The sequence below is a fragment of the Ostrea edulis genome, chromosome 2 (genome assembly GCF_947568905.1).
Source record: "Ostrea edulis chromosome 2, xbOstEdul1.1, whole genome shotgun sequence".
In the NCBI taxonomy this organism is placed as follows: domain Eukaryota; kingdom Metazoa; phylum Mollusca; class Bivalvia; order Ostreida; family Ostreidae; genus Ostrea; species Ostrea edulis.
This window is the reverse complement of record NC_079165.1, coordinates 68,062,923-68,086,578: the sequence shown is the minus strand read 5'-3', so window position 1 is coordinate 68,086,578 and position 23,656 is coordinate 68,062,923. Positions and strand designations below refer to the sequence as shown.

At 35.6% G+C, this 23,656-nt stretch overlaps 2 protein-coding genes across 3 annotated transcripts; one reads left to right on the top strand and one right to left on the bottom strand.

The window, feature by feature from the left end:
- The first annotated feature begins 1,756 nt into the window (after nt 1–1,756).
- On the top strand, nt 1,757–12,475 carry LOC125680647 (arylsulfatase B-like). The gene is made up of 14 exons (XM_048920337.2): nt 1,757–2,084; nt 2,873–2,984; nt 4,033–4,084; nt 4,330–4,436; nt 4,560–4,666; nt 4,926–5,014; nt 5,670–5,771; nt 7,752–7,845; nt 8,364–8,461; nt 8,657–8,796; nt 8,924–8,982; nt 9,116–9,257; nt 11,148–11,335; nt 12,167–12,475. Exons 1-14 carry the CDS (start codon nt 1,973–1,975, stop codon nt 12,370–12,372), a joined length of 1,608 nt encoding a protein of 535 aa, XP_048776294.2. The 5' UTR covers nt 1,757–1,972; the 3' UTR covers nt 12,373–12,475.
- Nucleotides 12,476–15,587: 3,112 nt separating this feature from the next.
- On the bottom strand, nt 15,588–23,099 carry LOC125680443 (ubiquitin-conjugating enzyme E2-17 kDa). Of its 2 annotated transcripts, none has more exons than XM_048920041.2 (5): nt 22,905–23,099; nt 22,712–22,792; nt 18,544–18,659; nt 17,554–17,642; nt 15,588–17,016 (listed from the first exon to the last, which is right to left on the bottom strand). In XM_048920041.2, the coding sequence occupies exons 1-5, from the start codon at nt 22,946–22,948 to the stop codon at nt 16,825–16,827; spliced, it is 522 nt and encodes a 173-aa protein (XP_048775998.1). In that variant the 5' UTR covers nt 22,949–23,099; the 3' UTR covers nt 15,588–16,824. The 2 variants fall into 2 exon arrangements, with proteins under 2 accessions (XP_048775998.1, XP_048776000.1); XM_048920043.2 differs by having other exon boundaries at nt 15,588–16,358; nt 22,905–23,085.
- Between the last annotated feature and the right edge of the window lie 557 nt (nt 23,100–23,656).

The window sequence follows — 23,656 nt, the reverse complement described above, 5'->3', positions numbered from 1 at the left end:
TGAAATCCTAATGTCAAATAGTTCTCAGGTTATAGTCTTGATGTAAAAGAGTGACCTTGACACTGTAAGTGGATGAAGGTCAAATATGTTTATGGTGTGCACCCCTCTTCCATATAACCTCTCCATATTCCAAGTTTGAAGTTTTAATGTCAAACGGTTGTCAAGTCAGCTTTTGGCCTGGACTACATTTTGACATGAAAAAATTGACCTTCAGTTTATAAATGGGTCAAGGTCAAAATGTTTAGTGGAATTCCCCCTTTCCTCATTCCCCTTTCTCATATTCTAAGTTTGAAGTCTTAATGTCAAAGCGTTTTAAAGTTATGGTCAATTCATGTTTTCTTAATTTGACCTTGAATGAAGAAAGGGGTCAAGGTAAAAAAAAATTGGTGCACTCTTCCATATCATTTCTCCATATTCCAAGTTTGAAGTTTTAATGTCAAACGGTTGTCAAGTCAGCTTATGGTCTGGACTATATTTTGACATAAAAAATTGACCTTGACTTTATAAATGGATCAAGGTCAAAATTTTGGTGGAATTCCCCCTTTCCTCATTCCCCCTTCTCATATTTTAAGTTTGAAGTATTAATGTCAAAGGGTTCTAAATTATGGTCTATTCATGGTTTTTTTTAATTTGCCCTTGAATGAAGAAAGGGGTCAAGGTCAAAATTTTTGATGCAGTGCACCTTGTATCTATGTCCTCTTGCCACATTCCAAGTTTGAAATCGTAATGTCAAAGGGTTCTCAGCTATTGGCCTGGACTATATGTTGACGTAAAAGATTGACCTTGACTTTATAAGTGGGTCAAGGTCAAAAGCTTTGGGGGCGGGCACATTTCCTCCATACCATCTCCTCATGTTCTAAGTTTGAAGTCTTAAAGTCAAAGGGTTCTCTAGTTAGGGCCTGGACAAAATTTGGTTGAAGAAGAAGAAAAATGATAAAAACATTTCTCCCCTTTGAAGGGGAGACATAATTCCTTTGAAATTAGAAATACCAATGTATAAGCACAAGTTATATTCTTTCTTGACCTTTATATGATTTTAGATTTATTACATTGTATACTTTGTCTATAAGCTGTATTTGCTTTTGACTAATAAACAACATCAGTAGACTGCCACTCATGCAGTTTACCACAGACAAAATGTCGATGAAAGTGCAAAACCATGTTTTGAAATGGAGAGGTTGCTCATAAGTTTAAAATCTGGTTATTACTCTGAAATGCCTATCGGATTAGGATATGAATTTAAAGAATTTCATTTTACTTTCATACATGTATTGTTTGAAATATTCTTATTTGCGGTCAAGCTATTTACTGAAAACGTAAAACATCGTCGTTTTCGTAAATTTAGAATAGGACTCGAGGTGTGTCACAGATTGCTATCCTCCCTCGGCCGTTACCATGACTTCAGTCACTCATGCGCAGAAACAACAATTCAGCAAGACACTGAATGATTTTGTTTTAAATTAAATTTTTCCACCATGAAGATGTTTATGTGATAAATATGAGATACGAAACCATGTGTACACACATTTAATCAGGAACCACCATGCTAGCGTTAAAAATGTAACCTATACTCGTATGTTGTTAAAGATGGGAGAGGAAGGTGTTTAGTAAGCTATCGCCCACTCTGATGTATATAACATTGAAATCAAAATATTTGTCAATTTCTAAATTGAGCAGTTAGGAGTAGATCCGGTTTCACTATTTATTAATGGAAATGGTTCAGTGGTGCTATTAAATTTCGGCGTCAATCTAAGGTCAAGAAGTAAGTATACAACATAAACATCTTACAGGAATGACGTACTATAAACGGGTATAAAAGAACGAAAACATCAGTGATGTACAGTCTTCGTCTGTTATCGAAGGTCTGATAAGTACAAGTATATGAACACGGTGATTTCTAATATTGCAAATTATATTGATAACAATAAATCACAGATTTCTATTGCCAAGAATTTAAGGGATTGCTAGTACTATGGACATTCTGAAATGGACCGTTTTGTGGTTTTTGATGGTGTGTCAGACAAATGGAAACGGTGCAGCCAATCAAAAGCCGCATATCTTTTTCATCACAGTTGATGATATGGGTAAGAAATTCAGAAAAATATATCGTTGAATCTGGGTCGACTAAACTAGTTATTAAATGTATATTTATGACAAAACAGTCAACTTCATAGATCGCCAAAGTAACATAAACTCAAATAATCGAAGATATCTTCAATATTTTGAAGATATCATCCATTTCTTTAGTGCGCTAAATTTGAATCGTTGCTCTCTTCAAATGAATGGCATGATGATAAATTGTATCAACAATTGAATTGGTGCGCACTACAGTTCAATTGAAGAGGGCAATAATTCAATTAATGTGCGCATCAATTCAATTAATGCGTGCATTAATTGAATTCCTCTCTTCAATTGAATTAATATCATTAACTCAGCTGATGCGCGCAATAATTCTTTAAGAGAGGGCAACTATATGATTGGATATACCCTCAATTCTACATATGCACTATTGAATTAATGATCTCCTTGATTAAAATGTTGCCCTCTTAAAAAGAATTTATGCGTGCATTAATCAATTACATCGAGCTCCAAATTAAATTTTGCGAGCAATGATTCCACCACATTGATGCGCGCATCAATGATGTTGATGCGCGCATTAATTCAATTATTGCATGCAGTAATTCAATTGATGCGCGCATCAATTCAATTGATGAGAGCAATGATTGATTTCAACCTTCAAATAAATAACTATATCTTCAATTATATGAGTTTATGTTAATTTGACTCTCCAAACAACTATCTCTGTATTTCTCTTATTTTTCAATGTATAAAAGACAATTTGTGCATTGCATTAACTGTTTGTACTTTTCAGGAAATAATGATATTGGCTACAACAACGCTGAAGTCCAGACTCCGAATATCGACGGCTTGGCAAAGGCCGGGGTAATACTGGATTCCAACTACGTCTACCCAGTCTGCACTCCGTGAGTACAAATAACACTATATCACATGTAACAACTATCTCTACACTCCGTGAGTACAAAAACACTATATCACATATAACTACTATCTCTACACTCCGTGAGTACAAATAGCACTATATCACATGTAACTACTATCTCTACACTCCGTGAGTACAAATAACACTATATCACATGTAACAACTATCTCTACACAGTCTACATTCCGTGAGTACAAAAAAAACTATATCACATGTAACAACTACCTCTACACTCCGTGAGTACTAATAGCACTATATCACATGTAACAACTACCTCTACACTCCGTGAGTAGAAATAACACTATATCACGTGTAACAACTATCTCTACACTCCGTGAGTACAAATAACACTATATCACATGTAACAATTATCTCTACACTCCGTGAGTAGAAATAACACTACATCACATGTAACAACTATCTCTACACTCCGTGAGTACAAATAACACTATATCACACGTAACTACTATCTCTACACTCCGTGAGTACAAATAACACTACATCACATGTAACAACTATCTCTACACTCCGTGAGTACAAATAACACTACATCACATGTAACAACTATCTCTACATTCCGTGAGTACAAATAACACTACATCACATGTAACAACTATCTCTACACAGTCTACACTCCGTGAGTACAAATAACACTATATCATATGTAACAACTATCTCTACACTCCGTGAGTACAAATAACACTATATCACATATAACAATTATCTCTACACTCCGTGAGTACAAATAACACTATATCACATGTAACAACTATCTCTACACAGTCTACTATCCAGTTTGCACTCTGTGAGTTGTAAAATACTTTCACGTTCACAGAAGGGAGAGGGGGTATGTGTATAATTTGTTGAAGCAACTTGTTTGTTTTTCATAACTGCATATTAATTTTTATTGTTAGATTAAAAATAAAACTACAAAATGAAGGGAACGGGGTTTATTGTGTGAAATTGATCTTATGAATTGTTCGCTCCGTTCCTCGGTTTCATGGTATATCTATTTGTTTGGTTTATCTCAGTTCAAGAGCTGCCTTCATGACTGGAAGATACGCCCATAAAATAGGACTTCAAGTGAGTGTACACGCAAGGTTTCATTTGCAATAAAATGTTCAAGTTAAAATTAAAAATGTAATGATTTAAATGAATGTGTGAAATTTTACTGTATGCACACGATGCTTGATCCGCTGTGCTGTAGTTTTGCATATTACTAAATGCATAGTTTTATGAGTTGCGTCAAAATATGATATATATCTCTGCGATTATTTTTGTCTCGTGTCTTTTAAATAAACGTAATAAGCTGAATCTTTGTTATAAAGCATGGCGTCATTGAACACAATCAACCTGCCTATATAAACAACACTTTCAAGACAGTCGCAGAGAAACTCACAACTAACTATGGATATGCTGCTCACATGATCGGCAAGTAAGGATATTTTCCCCATGTCCCGATTTCAGTTTTAAAAGATTAACTGGTTAAAAAAATTAGTCTCTTACAGCTCTGTATACATTGAGTAGTAGTATTATATTTTTGTCACATTTGAATTAGGTGGCATTTAGGAAATTGTAAAGATGAAGTGACGCCAACATACCGAGGTTTTAACTCCTTCTATGGATTCTATGGTGGAGCAGAACATTACTATACATATAAAAGTGGTCAGTATGAAAATGAATAGAACTAGAGCAAAATCCCATTGCAAAGCAATAAAGAATGTTTCACATTAATGCAAAAATGGGTAATGTTTTTCCATTGATTTGCAAGTAAAGATTTGTTAATATTGCAAATATATAGTTGGTTTCATAGGGAAATTTTGTGGTATTTAGCAATATTAAAACATTTACAAATAGTTTCACAACATTTTTATAACATTTTTGTGGGCGTCCTATGTCCTTAAGTCTATACATGTTTCTTCAGGGTCACATAAAGACTTCAGGGATAATCTGACAGCATTTGATCCACAGCACCCCAACTATCCTTCTGAAGACGTGGATGGATATTCAACAGTAAGCTCATTTGATTTTTTGGAAGTTTTTTATTCATCTTTTTTTTTTTTGGTATATGATTTTAATACTACATGTATTTTACATAATACATATAAATCTGATAAGCCGCCGGTCCAGTCATGACAGACGGTTGGAGTCAATGTATTGACCTCCGGTTGGAGTCAATGTTCTGACAGCCGGTTGGAGTCTATGTATTGACCTCCGGATGAGTCAATGTATTGACCGCCGGTTGGAGTCAATGTTCTGACAGCCGGCTGGAGTCTATGTATTGACCTCCGGTTGGAGTCAATGTTCTGACAGCTGGTTGGAGTCTATGTATTGACCACTGGTTAATGAAGTGTGACCATAGAACAGGCGAAGCTCCCAGTGATTTAGAATTATTGCAGTAAGCTGAATGTAACATTCCCACTAAGGGTGAATAGTTTCAGCTTTACGTATGATGCAACATCTATAACTAAGCACACTATTGCCAAAATGAAATGAAGAAAGCGCATGATATACATGTACTTTATATCGAATCGTTATGTATGCATCAAAAGAACTATATTTATTGAAAGTGAGGATGCACTGTAAGATTCATTGTGATATAAATCTATTGAACAATGACATGATAAAAAGAAATAATTGCTTGATTTACAGAAATTTGTGGTTTCAGTTTGAGTACGTGAAGCGGGCTATTAAACTTGTGGAGAATCATGACAAGTCTCAGCCACTGTTCATGTACCTGGCTTTCCAAGCCCCTCATTCCCGTCTTATGGTATGTCATGTTGTTACGTACGTATTACAAAACTATACACCAGTGTATCGGAGTTGAACAAAACCAGATCTCCCTCAAGTCCTCTTAGTTTTGCTTTTTCCGGGAAAAAAGAGGAGGTGGTTTTGACTAACACTATTTTATCCGAATTACTGACAATTTTTGAAAAGATTGATTGGTTGTACATTGTTTAACGTCCCTCTTGAGAATATTTCACTCATGTGGAGACGTCACCATTGCCGGTGAAGGGTTGCAAAATTTAGGCCTAGGCTTGGGACTAAATGACCTTTGAGCAGGGAGGGATCTTTATTGTGCCACACCTGCTGTGGCACGGGGTCTCGATTTTTTGTAGTCTCGTCGCCTCTTGCGACAAGCAAGGGATACTGAGGGTTTATTCTAACCCGGATCTCCACTGACGGGATTTTTTTTCAAAAAATGTTCAAAGACATTCGGTAGGAAACAAAGTACCAAAACTTCGTTCCTCTCCTATACACGTACATGTAGCCACGGTACACCTTGTAAAAATCCAAAACACGAACGTCTTGATCAGCCCACTCGCCTCTGGCGTTTATTGCAAAATTAAAGAATGCTAGGGAGAAGTCGCGAAAGTGCGAGGACGACGCGAACGGACGAAGCTTCATGAGTCAATGGCGAAGTTCTAAGCGAAAATGCGAAGACGACGAGGCGATACCAACATCGCTCATTTGCATTTTCGATTGCTTGTCAGTAATCGGAAGTGGTCAGTACGCATGTGTGAAGCAAGACATGATACCGATTGTAAATTTTAGGGAATCCGATCTGCAAATCTCAAGTTATTTAAACTCATCGAATTACTTTAAAATGACTCTCTTGTCACAATATGTACAGGATATATATACACAATGTACGGAAAGCAAATGCATTTATGCAAATATTATGAAATTTTCTTACTGCAAACAGATATATACATTAGGCCTATTCCAAAATTATCTGTGGATAGTACTGGTAATAATCTTACTTCAGTATTAGGATAGCCTAGATGAAAAATCTTGATAATTAAGTCATCCATGTTGGGCATTCGTATATGAAAACTTCACCTACAGCTGGTGACATCTCTATATGAGTGAAGACATTGGAATAACAAACAAACAAGCAAAACTTAATTCAAAAGTAAAGCAGTTTGTCATGTGTTTGATAAGTGGACGAATAGACGATATCATGGCGACAGTTTACCGACCGTAATCAGACTGGCACCGTAAGAACGCCCCTGAAACGCGGGTACAAGTACATGTAGTTAATATACTATTAAAACACCAAAGCTTTTTGTAGAAAAGTTACAAGCAATACTAGTATTAAAGATTACAATCACACACTAATGAATTGGCAAGTGAAAAACTGTTGATATGTCCCCCAAATCGTCGATCCCGGGGCATGGCAAACCTTTCCACTGCATGATCGAGTGAGAAATTGTCTTGGAACTGGAGAAAGAAGAAGGTACTGTATGGGTCAAATCTGGCCCATTTACAGAAGTTAGGAATTTTATATCCTAATACTCTATAGGGTATGTACTTTCTACATATAGCAATTATATCCATGTATCACGTGTGTGTTCTTGGGGGGGGGGGGGGGGGGGGGGGGGGGTGATAAGAAGCAAAGTTGGCATGTTTTGTGAGTTCAAGATTAAACTTGATCTCGTGAAATATCTAATGATGTTTTCTCAATTTTTATACAGAAAAAAATTAGTGCATTATTAATATGCTTTGGATTTTTTACAATAAAATTTTAGAATGCACGCTTCAAAAACATGGTACAAATGATGTGGTTGATATCACGCATTGGTTAAGCTCCGTGATAGATACGATGTATTACAATACGTTTGACCAATTGGAAACCTTATATTGCTAATATAATGTAACGAGAATCAACTGCAGTGTTCATATTTCCGTTTTGGGAAACTTACAGAGTAATTTCAAATAATGCAAATATTTGACTTGAATTCTTTAGGCCCCCCAATATCTAAAAGACAAGTACCCCGGAACATGGACTTACACGGACAGATTCGGGTCGACCGTCACCGCAGATAGATCCACTTTTTATGGTGGGTATATATAAGCTAATTCCAAAGGATCAAACAAAAGGAATCGTCTTTAAGCAGACATAAACATCAAATAAGACATAAACATTGAAAAAGAGGCTGAAATATTGAAAAAGACAAACATTAAATAACACATTAACATTAAATACGAATTTTAATGTTCATTTTCTTTGTGCCACTATGTATATATATATATTTTTTAAATTGCTCTATCAATACTTTAATCGTGAGAAACAAATTTTAGTGAAACTAAAATTTAATTTGATGCAGGTCTGGCAACCATGCGTTTACTCATTTTATTGCCACCAGGTTCAAGCAAATTTTTTAGACATTTTACAATATATGGTGCATGATACATCTTTAGATTTAAACTTTTGTACTGAAAAGTTTATTAACTGTAGGGCATATATAAGTTCATTGAATTTATCTCTGAACTCAAGTATTATTGTTGAACACAAATGTACTTAGTCTTTCATTATTATTTCATTCATTTATATATTTTTTTTTTTTTTTTTTTATAGCTATGGTGACGGCTGTTGATGAGGCTATTGGTGAGCTGTACAGTGAGCTGGACAAGCTAGGACTCTTGGAAAACGCCATTATTGCTTTCACGTCTGATGTACAGCTTTGGTTTTCTTTTATCTGCAATTTTTGCGATTCAAAGAATGAAGTGTACCTCGCCTAAATTAGACCCAATTGCTGATCATTTCCCTGTTTCATTTGTTTATTTTAAAAATCTGTACAACTGGCGATTGAGAGAGAGAAAAAGTTTTTGTAAATTATTAATAATTGCATAAAACCCTTCTAATTATAGAATGGTGGACAGCCCGCAGTGGGAGGATTTAATAACCCTTACAGGGGCACCAAAGGGTCTTACTACGAAGGAGGAATTCGTGTTCCCGGATTTATATACAGCAAAACTTTACTTACACAGTCAGGCTATAGAAGCCAAGAGTAAGCCCTCTCGTAGTTTTGAACGATTAATGTGTTCTCAGACATACTAAATTAATATAAATTTCCCGTATTTGGATATTATATGCCATTCATATAGTATAGATAAATAATATGTACATCTTCTCAGACTGATGCACGCTAGCGATTGGATGCCTACTTTCATCAGTTTGGCGGGAGGAAGCGCAGGTACGTTTGAAAACTCGGCCACTTGTATGTCTGTTTACTAGTATTCCTATTATGCTCAGTACTGTTCCGTTATACTATTGAATAAGTACTTGTAAGAAATCCTTCTCACTTGAAGCGTTTCTTTTAAAACCAGATTTGACCAGTGACAGTGATTTGGTAGATATTGATGGTGTGGATGAAACCCAGATGTTACTTAGCAAAAGCGGGTCAGCTAGGTCTAAAATTTTCCTCAACATCGATGAAGTAACAGCTTCGACGACAATTTATGGAGTTATGTATGTCTGTTGTATACATTTGTTTTTTTAAGTTTTTAGTTTTTGTTTGTGTTGTTGGTTTTTGTAGGGGTGGGGGTGTTGTTTAACGTCCCAATCAAGAATTTTTCACTCATATAGAGACGTCACCATCTTTAAATGCCACACATTTTGACCAACGCAAGGCGCTTACGGCCGTAACTGTGAGGGTTCTTTATCGTTCCAACGACTACCGTGACAAAGGACTCCTGTTTTTATACGCCCGTCGAAGATTATGGTATGGCGTCGTCCGTCTGTCCATCCGTCCGAAGTCCGAACCTTGTGGGCAGGAAACAACGAAACCGTGAGCTCCAGAATTTTACAACTTGGTACATTTGATCACCATGATGAGAGGAAGATGCCTATTGTTTTTCAAGATCAAAGGTCAAGGTCGTAGCATCACTTAGTAGGAAAACCTAGTATGAAACCCTTGTGGGCAGGATGCAAACCGAACCGTAAGCTCCAGAATATTGCAACATGGTGTATTTAATCACCATGATGAGAGGAAGATGCCTAATTGTTTTTCAACGTCAGAAGTCAAAGGTCAAGGTCGTAGTATTACTTGGTAGGAAAATCTTGCAGACAGGATACAAACCGAACCGTAAGCTCCAGAATATTGCAACATGGTACATTTGATCACCATGATGATAGAAAGATGCCTATTATTTTTCAAGATCAAAGGTCAAGGTCGTAGTATCACTTAGTAGGAAAACCTAGTATGAAACCCTTGTGGGCAGGATGCAAACCGAACCGTAAGCTCCAGGATATTACAACTAATATATTTGATTACCATGATGAGAGGAAGATGCCTATGGTTTTTCAAGATCAGAAGTCAGAGATCAAGGTCGTAGTACTACTTAGTAGGAAAACCTTGTAGGCAGAATACAAACCGAACCGTAAGCTCCAGAATATTGCAACATGGTGTATTTAATCACCATGATGAGAGGAAGATGCCTAATTGTTTTTCAACGTCAGAAGTCAAAGGTGAAGGTCGTAGTATTACTTAGTAGGAAAACCTTGTAGACAGGATACAAACCGAACCGTAAGATCGAAGATATTGCAAGTTGGTACATTTGATCTCCATAATGAGAGGAAGATGCCTATTGTTTTTCAAGGTCAAAGTTCCAGGTCACAGTATCACTTAGTAGGAAAACCTTGCAGGCAGTATACAAACCGAAATGTTGGGGCTAGGACCGTCAAACTTTGTACACATACACTTTATGCCAAGTGGAGGATGCCTATTGTTTCTTAGGGTCAAAGGTCAAGATAGTAGTAGCAGGATGCAGACCGATTCATTGGGGGCAAGGAACATCAAACTTGGTACACATACATCTTTTGCCAAGTGAAAATATTACATAGAGAGTACATGATTTGTCTTGTTTTTACGTTGCAAAGAAAGTACATCACACCCTGATGATTGCTGATACTACTTGAAGCCAAGCTCTACAAATCATGGTGTAAGAAAAACACCCTATATTAGCTTTTCACGGGCGTATTATGTACCGTTGACGGTACTCTTGTAAAAGTAATATCTGAAAGATCTCTGACTTTCACTTCTAATGCCAGTGGCATCTAGTGTTTCCGAAAAGAGGGGCCCACATCTGAAAGTCAAGTATTAGCCAAAATACTCAGCCAAATGGGGTGCCAAATCTGGAGTTTTACTCAAATTATTTCTATATTTGTAGCGTAATGGGGGCCCAGGCCCCCTCTACATCCGCCACTTGAGACCCGCGAGCTTTCAACCAATTTCTCGGTTTTTTTTCTGCGACTAGGTTTAAGAATTGATTAAGCACACAAAACTAACTGATCAAATGTTGAAATTATTTATAACTTATATCAGAGAGTTGTGTGCACATTTGCACTTTGATATTGCAGTAAACAGTATGGATCAGAAGTTTGGAAATATGTGCAAGGAGATATTGGTAGAAGAAACATCGTGTACACGGCCACCAAAGTCAGCAGGAAGAGAACCTTTATGGACCGACTAGAGGACTTGTTGAAACGAAGCAGATCAGACAGAACCAAACGGGCCAAACGCGACAAGTACCTATTTAAAATTTCTGGTATGTATATGCTGGGAAATAGCATAGTTACAACTACAATACAAATTTGCGTAAAGCCATTTTCTCTTGGTATTTTTAAATAATGGCAATAGGTTATCCCAAATCATAGGACAGATCTATACGATATGGAATATCTCTTCTGGGAATCTTGACTAACAAACAGAGAGTCTGACCCTCGTCTTTATGGAAGATCGCATTCCAGCAAGTGTTGTGGAAAAGTAATCCAAAATACACCTAATATAAATCAAAATAAAAGGATAGTGTAAATAGTCCTGATTGAACTTGACCTTTATTTTAACCTTCAAAAAAAACAAAACAGAAGGAACCAAGATACAGTGCATTATGTGAGGTGGCATTCTTTAATGTCTGCTAGAAATGGGATAAGAAATGTAACGTACAAGTAAGTCTTGAACACACGCAATTTCAAAATTTTTGTCCATTGTCCCTAAAAATCATATATTTAATCATTAGAGTCGGTGAATATATCCCCAATATCTTCAAGTTATTCAAGATACTATTCCTATTAGTTGTTAAAGATCGTATATAAAATGTAAGTACGCAAAATCCATTTCAATGACCTTGAATACTATTTTTACAAATTTTATCGAAATGCGATGGGAAATGTACCCGAAACCTTTTTCATATGGAATTTCGGAACTTCCTTTCTAGTCACTGTGACTTATTACATGTAGTGTCACATGTAACCCAACAGAACCAATGAAAATCGGATACTCAAAGCTAACAACCATCCGAACTAACAGGTCTTCTGCCGTAGCCATGTATACTACTGCATTCAAATAAAGCACTATGGTTTTTCCTCATTCTTTTTAGATGATGTTACTGAAAGTACAAATTGGTATAATGACCCAGACCCCAACATTCAGACTATTCAGACAGACCTGGAGAATGAAATTGCTGCTGAAATAAACAATGCAGTGAGCCCAATGAATCTGTATTCGTGCAGCAGTCCGAACAATTCACTGAACGGATTCTGGACCGCTGGAGCAGGAAACGGGTGGTGTGATTGTACACCGTAATGACTCGCTTGTCGTTACCTCGGTCCCGCAACTAGGAGTAACAAGATTGTTGAAGATTCAAATTAAGCTTTGAAGTTTACATAAACACGCTTTTCTACTTAAATTGTTTTTTTTTTCTTTCCTGGCTTTATATACACATTTGCCTTGTTGCCTTGCAGAAATTGACTTTGTGAATTAATTTTAAAAACGATGTGGGTTTACTTATTAGGCAAGAGTGTAATAGCATTATTCTCTTTTGCACGAGATTAGTTTAACGCTGTCATACGCTACACGGTCATTGAGAGTGGAAATGGGATACAGCCATTTGACGTAAAAAGAGGATCATACAAGATTCACACTATACTACTAGAATCTTTTTATAGCATAAAGGATCAGAATACGAAGTACACATGTATTTTGTTTTCTAGACCACTTACATAGCAGCTCTGCCGTCTATCACTGCCCTGTCCTTTGCAATAATCAGCTGTTCTGTCCATGATTTTTCCGAAATATTTCATCATCAAACCAAAATATGGAAACATGATTGCAAGAATTTGTGTCCAATCTTCCAATGTGTGTATCTTTGTTGATGAATTATTTCTACACTTTGTTCCTTTTCAACAAGAAAAGGTTATGTGAAATAGTTATCCGAGAACGTGTTGAAATTATTTTCATTAATTTAATACTTATTACTTGATCCATCAAAATCTCTATTGCCGAAGACTAAAATACATAATACGAAACCAATGCTCAAACTGAAATCTCTCTTTTAATTCTAATTCGGGAGGGTATCAACAATTCTCCGGAATCGTGAATTACAATATTATGAATCTATTTTTATGTAACAATGTTTGGTCAATATCTGTACATCATGACCTTCCATTGGCATCATTTCGTCCATAACTGAGCGGGTTTGGTCGGGGGAAAAATGAGTCTAGACCGTCTGTTGGTTCATGCCTGAACCTTTTCCACAAGTGAATTCTATCAGGTGTAAACACCAATAAAAATGCCAAAATATATGCATATAGTGATATACACGTATACGCAATGTACTTTCATTGGTTAGGGCGTTCTCAGACTTTCCATATATATTTGAATGTAAAACCTTAGTCCCTATTGTGGCCCAACTATCCTTGGAGGGGATGATTTTTTACAAACTTGAATCTGCGCTATTTCAGAAAGCTTTCGTGTAAATGTCAACTTCTTTGGCCAGATGGTTCTTGAGAAGATTTTAAAGATTTTCTCTATATATTTCTATTTAAAACTTTGATCCCCTATTGTGGCCCCAACCTATCCCCAGAGGCCTTGATTTGAACAAACTTGAATTTGCACTATGTCAGGATGCTTTTATGTAGATCTCAGGTCTTCTGGCTCAATGGTTCTTGAGAAGATTTTCCCTATATATTGCTATGTAAAACTTTGATCCCCAATGGTGACCCCAACCTACTCCCGGAGGCCATGATTTGAACAAACTTAAATTTGCACGTTGTCAGGAAGCTTTCATGTAAATCTCAGCTCTTCTGGATCATTGGTTCTTGAGAAGATTTTTAAAGATTTTCTCTATTTATTCCCATGTAAAACTTTGATCCCCTATTGTGACCCCATCCCAGGGACCATGATTTGAACAAACTTAAATTTGCACTTTGTCAGGAAGCTTTCATGTAAATCTCAGCTCTTCTGGTCCAATGGTTCTTGAGAAGTTTTTAAAAGATTTTTTACCTACATATTTCTATGTAAAACTTTGATCCCCTATTGTGACCCCAACCTACCACCATGGGTATGATTTGAACAAACCTGAATTTGCGCTTTGTCAGGAACTTACTTACTTTACTTAGGCCTGTCGTTCCATGAGGAACATAGGCCATCGACGACAGTCCTCCAACGAACACGATTCTGGGCTGCTTTTGCTACGTCGTGCCAGGTCATGTCCTGTGCCTTCAATTCTGCCTCCGAGTCACGCCTCCTGGTGTTTCATGGACGTCCCCTCTTTCTCTTGCCCTGTGGGTTCCAGGTCAGGGCCTGGCGTGTGGTGCTGGAAGGTGGCTTCCTTAGGGTGTGTCCAATCCAGCCCCATTTCCTCCATCTGATTTGCATGTCTAATGGTTCCTCCTCGCTCTCTTCCTTAGTTCTTCATTTGTGATCTTTTCAGGCCATCGGATGTTGAAGATGCGCCTGAGACAGGTATTGTAAAATGTCTGGATCGTCTGCAGGGTTGTTCTCCATATGATATAGTAAGACGGACTCAACATTAGAGTTGAGGCTCCGCAGTTTGGTAGTAGTGTGGATGTTCTTTGAGGCCCAGATGTTCTATTTCTATGTAAAACTTTGATCTCCTATTGTGGCCCCAACCTACCCCAGGGGCCATGATTTGAACAAACTTGAATCTGCACTATGTCAGTAAGCTTTCATGTAAATATCGGCTCTTCTGAAGATTTTCCCCTATATATTTCTGTAAAATTTTGATCCCCTATTGCGGCCCCATCCTACCCCCGAGGACCATGATTTGAACAAACTTAAATCTGCACTTTATCAGGAAGCTTTTATGTAAATGTCAGCTCCTCTGGCCCAGTGGTTCTTAAGATTTTTAAATGACCCCACCCTAGTTTTGCAGTTATGTGATTATCTCCCCTTTGAAGGGGGCATGACCCTTCATTTGAATAAGCTTGAAAGCCCTTCATCCAAGGATGTTTTGGCAAAGTTTGGTTAAAATTGACCTAGTGGTTCTGGAGAAGATGAAAATGTGAAAAGTTCACAATGATGCTGACAGACAACGGACAAATTTTGTTCCATGGGTATCATACAAAAGCATATATTCTAATACTGACATTTCCAATGCTTTTGCCAAATTGTAATGAGACCTCATGAATGCATTGCAGTTGTAAACAATGTGCAAATGAATCTTGATAAATTATAGCAGTATGTCTAGTTCTGATAGAAATGAATAAAGTAGAATGTATATATAAAAAATAAATTTCAATTTTGAAAATACATGAGAGAATGAGCTGTGGCACTTTACATCAGCATTCACTTCACAAAGAGCAAATTTTCAAAATTGAAATTTACTAATTATATCAAATCAAATGTTAAAATTACTCTCAAGAGAAAATAAATTCAATTAACCCTCAGGTGTAATTTCCAAACCATTACATCAATTGCAAATGTACAAAGTTCAAAATCTGTTTGAAAGATCAATTCTGTGAAGGAGACTTCATCCTGAGAAAAGAAAAGGGCACACATTTTCATTGTAATTCAATTATATTTTATTTTTATGACTTAACAACAAACTTTGATCTACACATAAAAATGCACCCGCATAGCACATAACAAGTGCAGCATACCAAGTACAAAGTACTTAATGATCAGTACATGTGGAATATCATCAATCTTCAACAATACGTTGAATCCAAGTTACTTTTCTTGATAGTAAAAAAAGTCTATGAAATGACAGAACATGATAATCAATGAGTCATTAATAGTATCATTTAGATATATGTGAAAGACACAAGACACAAGCCAACATACAATTCCTAGGTATCGCATTAAGTAGAAAATGTACATGCTTCAAACTTCATAGGGAAAGATTTTCACAGACACACAAAAAAATTCAGAATATAACAACTATATTGGTATTTTTATATGAAAAGCCATGAAGGACAAAATGCCTGATATTGTGATCAATCATTTTTAAATGAATCAATAATGTGTCCCAATTAAATCTTAACCAATTGTTTTCCCCATACTCGAAAAACTCAAAATACAGTAACATCAGTTCTCATTTCTAATACAGTATAAAAAATAGCACTCAACAATACACAGAACTAGACAGATCATGGTTTTGATATATATATTGTGTGAACACACATTAATTACTCCACTTCACCATGATATATCCAGCTCTCCTCTACCACAACCTTAACTCGTTTTTCATATTCACGACGATTTTCTTTATATAACTGGGCTGCTACATTATTTGCGGGACTGTTTGGGTTGGGTTCATCCAGCAATGACTGAAAAATCCAAAGTAAAGTCAAGCAGTGGAGAAAAAAAATGCATGGTGTATAAAACATCCTGCAACCTATGTATTGGTACATACAATGATTTCAAATTACACATATTTTATAAATTTTTCTTCCCTGTATCAAATTAGTTAAACCAACCCATGAAAAAGCCTCAGTGAAACATCTGGTCCACTGACATTTCTGTTGTAAGATATTATTAATTAAAATAAAAAGATGTTGCAGGATGTTTTTGGAATGATGATGATGAGGGGAAAAGCTAGCATTTAACAACCCAAGTACTGTATACTGCTTATAAATCATTATGCAAAGCGTCTTCATAAAACAAGATTTACAATCCTGAATTAAATTACACACATGATCAGTGTAAATATAAATAAAAGTACAATTGATGAATGTTTTTTTAAGAGAGATTTTTCACACAAGTATGGATGCAAATGTTCAGTATCAGTGTTCGCTAAGACTTCATCTCCTCATCTTCATCATCAACTCCATCATCGTCATTTTCATCGTCATCATCGGAATCATCTTTCCAGCTCTCTTGCACTATGCATTGTACTTTTTTCTCATACTCTCGCCTATTTTCTCTATATAACTGAGCCGCTTCATTATTTGCAGGACTATTTGGATTTGGGTCATGAAGAAGAGACTACAACAGAATAAGATTTGTTGTGGGTGTTTGTTTAAGCAATCACTTTCGAGAATAAAACAAAATGATAGGTTATAGATGACTCTGAATACAGGTTGCTTAATTTAAAATTTAAAGGTGACTTAGTTTTGTTGAAATTCTGTTTGTGACTGTATGGGTACTCATTCCATATGCAAGTCATCATTATTTGACAGTATTCTGTTTTCTCATTTCTCATACATGATTTCAAATTATCAAAAGGAATTTCTTTGCAATAAATTTTCAAGTCACAAAGTTGTAATTTGTACTACCAATAACATTATACAATGTTATTGCATTGTCATAGTTGCATGAAAATTACTTATCTCAATATATGGAACATAAAAAGACATTAAAACATTTATTTTATTCCTCAAAGTACTAAGAATCCTGCAGTTTAAATACAATTAACTTCCAACCTTTTGAAAATTGTATCAAACCATAAATTGTATCTTTAGTTTTTGGTGTATCATAAACTTATTAAGAAGTTTTATTGATTCACTATGTGCCTGTACTTACTTGTATAGAGGTTAAAATGGCTGAAGCATCATATGTGGGACTCCATCTATTTTGTAATATATCTAAACATATACTGCCATCAGCATAAACTGAAATACAAGAGCAAAACACCTTCTATAACACAAGAAATGTATTTGAATACCTCATTTGTACAAGCTTCCTCAATCCCTGCATTATAAAATTAGGAATAAGACCTTAATCTACTCTAGTCCCTCTGCCCATCATCATTCTAACTGACCTTGGTTGCAGGTCATGACACACCAGTCTAAAAGCAACTATAGAGTCAAGTGATTGTGTGAGTGACAATCATTACAATGTTACTAATATTGTCAGAATTAGAATTTATTATTATACCTCTCTGTGACCTTTCAAAATGACTGTATACATGTAATAGGATCATGACACAGCCACATGTTATGAGCATACTTTGTTTCTGTCACAGAAATAAGGTTTGACAGACACTGTGTTCATGACCATAGATGGTGTGAAGCAAGAGTGTCTAATGATCTATTTAACAATTATAAGCTATAGTCCAGACACAAATTCTTTATACCAAGGTTAGATATCACATACCCCCAGGTACAGTTTTTAAAATCTTTTAATTCTTTCATGCTAGACATTTCAATAATACTATCAGTTCTAACAACGAAATGCACTGAACATTGTATTGTCTGTTTTGTAGGAATATTTTTGCTGGACACAACGTTTTTCCAAAACTCTCCTAATGTCATGAAATACTTTTCCCCCAAAGATATTTAAACTTGACACAACTTACAAAGACAAACAGTCACGGCGATTTTTAAATCAAGATGTTTTGAGCAAACAGGCGTAATTGAGCCAAAGATCTACAATCACTTCACTTCATAATTGATTAATCAGATTTCATTGGTTATAGCCATATCCACATCAAGATGTTGTGACTAGTTCTACGTTTTGATGCCATTTAATTCTCCAATTCCAGTGCTTCAAATTTTCAGTACACATACTTACCATTAGGATGAAACATTTTTGAAACAAATCGCACTGTTGGGGCTTTATTAGGATATTCTTCAGTAAATTCTATTGTTAGTTTGAATGTACCATCTTCAAATGGGGTATCATGAGGTCTGAAAAAGAACACAGTTTTAAACAAAACAGAATTTAAATAACAAATGATCTACTTATGAATTACAATTTCTACAAATATTTCACAACCCAGCATTCCAAATCCTAATCTTGAAAATATTTTCCTCTGCTAGGATGCCTTAAAACCTATCAAATACAATGCTCCTGCATCGTTAATACTTTTTAAGTGCATCATTTGGTTCCAACATCCCAATGATTTTAAAACAACTAGCATTATTAATGACTACATTAAAATTAGAGAGTATCTATGATCAGGGTTTGACATTTACTTTTTTGAGCACTAGACCAGTCGGGCAACTTCAAATAATTATTACTAGACCTGACCTTACATCCACTAGCCCTGACCAACTTTCCAGAAAAAACTGATAGTTTCTTCATATTTAAACACTTAATTCAAATTACAAACATTAAGTTGGAACTAAAACATATTCAATAGTCTCAAAAAAATCTTTATTCTCTCCATTCAATTTGATGCTTTTATTTTCAAACACATTTTCTGTTTCTTTAAATTCTACCTGGAACGAAAATTCTTTAGTCCATTTAGAATAAAACGACCTCAACCATTTTTTTCTTAAATTTCTATTTCATAAGCCCTGCTTTGTTTCTTCCCAATCTTTTCCTCTTTTTTCTCTTGCGACATCGTTCCTTGAGGACGAGAAGTCGTATTTGAATAAAGAGACATTCCCGCACATATATGTCAACATCGAAAAATGGCTGTTTATGACGTAATTTATTTGATATACACTTTCTTAGAAACATTTAATTCAATTAAACTTTTTTTAAAAAATGAAAATGAATTTGATTTCTATCTATTTTTTCCGAAACATAACTTTACACACATTAACATCAAGTAGATGTCGTAAAACATCACTTCCGACCGCGACTTATTTTTATAAGAACTAAAAATAGAGATAATGTCATCACGCGGTTCAAAATTGCTCTCTAACTCTTTGCAGTTATTTTTTAAATTAAGAATAAAATATCTTACGGTTTAAAGGCCTAAAGTTTCTTGTTTATTTTCTAACACGACCAGTCGGGCTAATAAATCGACATTTTACCTGACCAGACGTATCATTTAGTAGACTCGGTCAGTCGGACATGCCTTAGTGTCAAACCCTGATGATGAACACTGGTATGCTCACCAGTAAGTAACACACACAATGTACATCAACTTATGAACTACAGTCTACTGAAAAATTTCCTAAGCCTGTTTAAAAGTCATCCCTACAAGATACTACATGTACCATTGATACAATACACTCTTATTAATTAATAAATACTAAATCTCAATTTATAACTAAGGCAACATCTTAATAACTTTAAAGCTTTAGTTCATTTTCATTGTACCCTAAACTTTTAACTCTCTGGCCCAAAAAGCTGCATAGTACAGTGGGCGGTTTCCCCTTATACAAATGGTGCCAAGAAACGGTACCATTCCCAATGCAAATACTATCAATTTTTCCCAATTTTCATGCTAAAAAATATCCAGTAACAAACTGTAGAAAGTAGAGGTCAATAAAATAGCATCTGTTAGTAAAATTGTACACAATGAATACTTGTTTATTCTTTGAAATATATTAGTGATGAAACGATTGTCGCCGACAATCGATTGTTTTTGGCTTTTCGATTCTGATTATAGTTTTCATAATCGATTGTACACTAATTAATATCTAATCCGATATTCATCTGACTGTTACTCCCGCTTTTATATCGAGATATGTGCAGGGGAGGGTCAGAGTGGACTCCACATTGAAAATTGGGAATTCAGTGACACCAGCTAGTAATGATGAAATGATTGTCGCCGACAATCGATTGTCGATTGTTTTTGGCTCTTTGATTCCGATTATCGATTCTAATTTTCATAATCGATTGTCGCCCGTACAATAGTTGATAACTAATCCGAGATTCATATGACTGTTAATCCCGATTTTATATCATGATATGTGCGGGGCCGAGTCAGAGTGGGCTCCATTGAAAAGTGGGAATTCAGCGACACCAGCTATTGTCGCTGCTTTGCCTACCTTTTATAGCTTTATTTCGCGGGTTTACTTTCCAAGAAGTGAGGGTTCAGTTATCGGATGATTATTCTACAAGTTAAGCATGACTAATACGATGCTATTGCCATGTAAAAAGCTCTAACACTGACAAATGAAGCATCACTTTGACATGGTGCGCCTACTTGCCATTTGATTTCTTTGCGCATGACGTCAGCACACAAATACACAAAATTCCAATCGGCGTCAAAGTAGTCGAAGATGATACTCAATAATTGAATCCTATATAGATTCGCGAAATTAAGTTGTAAAAGGTAGGCAAAGCAGCTACAATAGCTGAATTCCAACTTTTCAATATGGAGTCTGCTCTGAATCTCGCATGCACATGTCTCGATATAAAAGTCAGAGGAATCTCGGATTAATTAATAACTATATATATATATATATATGTATATCCTAACCCAGGGAAACCCAAGTCAGATGTCTGCATTTTTTTCTCCTTAAAAGTAAAGCAAATCTTGATTTGTGGCTCGAGAAAACACATTTCATTCCTAGTTAGGCCTAATAGGCTATTATAATATAACGTGTATGTTCAATATAATGTTGCATATAATCCAAGCATGAAACTAAAGAGAAATAACACCAAAATGTAAATACCGATTATATCTATCATTGATCGATACAGTTCTTCCGATTATGACTGATTATCGATTATGATTTCCCCCCCGATTATTCAACACTACCAGCTAGTGTGTATGCTGCTCATATCCCTCAAACTAAATAGAAATAACCCCCAAAATAATAAACTTTTATTAACAACTTGTAAATACTGATTATATCAATCATTGATCAAAACAGTTCTTTCGATTAATATGACCAATTATGAAATTTTTCCGATTTTTCAACACTAAAATATATGATATTTTTCAGTATTAAACCATCTTAAAACAAATGCCTTTGAAGACATGAAAGAAAATTCTCAATTTGTCCTAATTTGGTGATATTTTTCTGCAATTGAATAAGTATCAGTACAATTCCCATACAATGGTAAGGAAAAAACTCGCTGTAGTACTGTAGCAATACATGTGTTTTAGGACTGAACCAATATCTGTACACTATCCTTGATGACGTGACCTTCACTTAAGATCATGACACACCTTTAGGCAATGGTGTTACACACAAACAACGGGTCAATGGTACTTTGATTAGCCCAAATGAGCGGATTTCACTGGTCAATTGATTTTTATGTAGCACTAGAGAGATTCTGAATGGTAGCACCATTGTAGCCTTCTCAAAGTTCGCGCTTCATACTTCATCGTATATATTCGTAACGTAGTGTAGTTCACAGTAGTTGACTGTGACATAATAGCTAGCATTGTTGTTGTTTTGAATTCTCGTTATACATGATACAGCCCAAATCCTGGCTCTCTAAAATTAGTGCTGACCTGTTGTACATGAGAGACACGAGGTCAACTGAGTACCAGCTTATGTACTACACTATGAAACTTGAAGTAATTTAAAACAAAGAGGAACAAGATGCATTTGTGAAACACTGATGCCCCCATATGGCATCAAAGTAAAGTTGTTTGTACCCTGTGAATTGATCTTGAAGTGGACAGCCCCCTTTTTACATAATTTAGTTGTGCATCTTTATATATACTAGTATATCTCACATCTCAAAAAGCTTACAGAAAGAAGAAAATGGCTATTAAGACAACTAATGAAGATGATTGGAGGGGAAATCATACATTTTTGGATAAATTATTGATTCTATATTTATTTCTTATTGGATATGTACACAAAGATCTATAGATACATAGTTTCAGGTGCCTATGACAAAGAAAACCCTTTTCGGATTCCTGAAGTTTCTCCAGCGTCTACATGATTTTAATTTGATGTTCTAGATAAAGAATACCATTTAAAAATAATCGACCAATAATGGAAAAACTGTCAGATCTTCCGGATTTAATATAAAAGCCTAAGCACACTGTGCTATATGGCTTTTCCCATATTTTCACCATTTAACATATTCTATTTACCCAAATATCACAGCATTCCATAGCATAATATTATTTTCTGTTGGGGCACCACTGACACCTGCGGGAGGATCTTCTTGAAGCCTAAAAAAATACAAAGTATACAATTTATGACGCATCATATTTACGAGAGGCCATCTTGGATTATTTCGTAAGGAAAAACAAAACAAATTAAATATGGGACAGTGTACTGTACCTCTTAAAATCTCTCATTAATCGTCGCCTTGCAGGTGTAGTCATATTTTCGAACAATAAGAAAAGAAATCAAGAGTATCACAGTAAAGAAATTGAAACACTTTTGAGCCACAAATTTTGTTGTGACTGGGAAATTTTTTCTCTATGACGTTTACATCCGGGTTAGTGACTTTCGGGATATTGTTCATTATTCGGAATACTTCGGATTCGCATGATGTACAATTCGCACCCAATATGTTTCGCACACTGTATATTGTAATCCCTCCTTATTGTACTTTGTCTTCATTCATGTTCAATGTTATACCAATTTGTATGGCACGCAATATTTATTGCTGTATAAAGATATCTTATATATGAGATATCTTAGTGATAGTTTAAAAAAAAACAACAAAAAAACAAGAGGCCCATGGGCCACATCGCTCACACGAGTCACCTAATTGAACCTGCCATTGTTCAGCTGTTGTGAATTTTAAAGATTTTTTTTTACCAATTCTATTCCCACAATTTTTTTTTCACTCAATATTGTGGCCCCAACCTAGCCGCAACGGATCATAACATAACTGAAAATGAATTCACATAACACAGATGCCTCAAAACCAATATGAACATGATCTAATTATCAAGGTCACAAGGTCATAGACCATGGTTTGATGTCAAGATTGGTTGATTGATTGCTTTACGTCCCGTCGAGAATTTTTCACTCACATTGAGACGTCACCAGCTGTAGCAGGTGAAGTACCACAAATTTACACC

Excerpts from the sequence above, each read along its gene's own strand:
- LOC125680647 (XM_048920337.2), top strand. The coding sequence starts at position 1,973 with ATGGACATTCTGAAATGGACCGTTTTGTGGTTTTTGATGGTGTGTCAG. Across the intron at positions 4,667-4,925 it reads TTACTATACATATAAAAGTG|GGTCACATAAAGACTTCAGG; the intron begins GTCAGTATGAAA and ends ATGTTTCTTCAG. Across the intron at positions 9,258-11,147 it reads ACGACAATTTATGGAGTTAT|TAAACAGTATGGATCAGAAG; the intron begins GTATGTCTGTTG and ends TTGATATTGCAG.
- LOC125680443 (XM_048920041.2), bottom strand. The coding sequence starts at position 22,948 with ATGACTACACCTGCAAGGCGACGATTAATGAGAGATTTTAAGAG. Across the intron at positions 22,793-22,904 it reads TTAATGAGAGATTTTAAGAG|GCTTCAAGAAGATCCTCCCG; the intron begins GTACAGTACACT and ends GTATTTTTTTAG. Across the intron at positions 17,017-17,553 it reads CCATTTTAACCTCTATACAA|TCTCTTCTTCATGACCCAAA; the intron begins GTAAGTACAGGC and ends ATTCTGTTGTAG.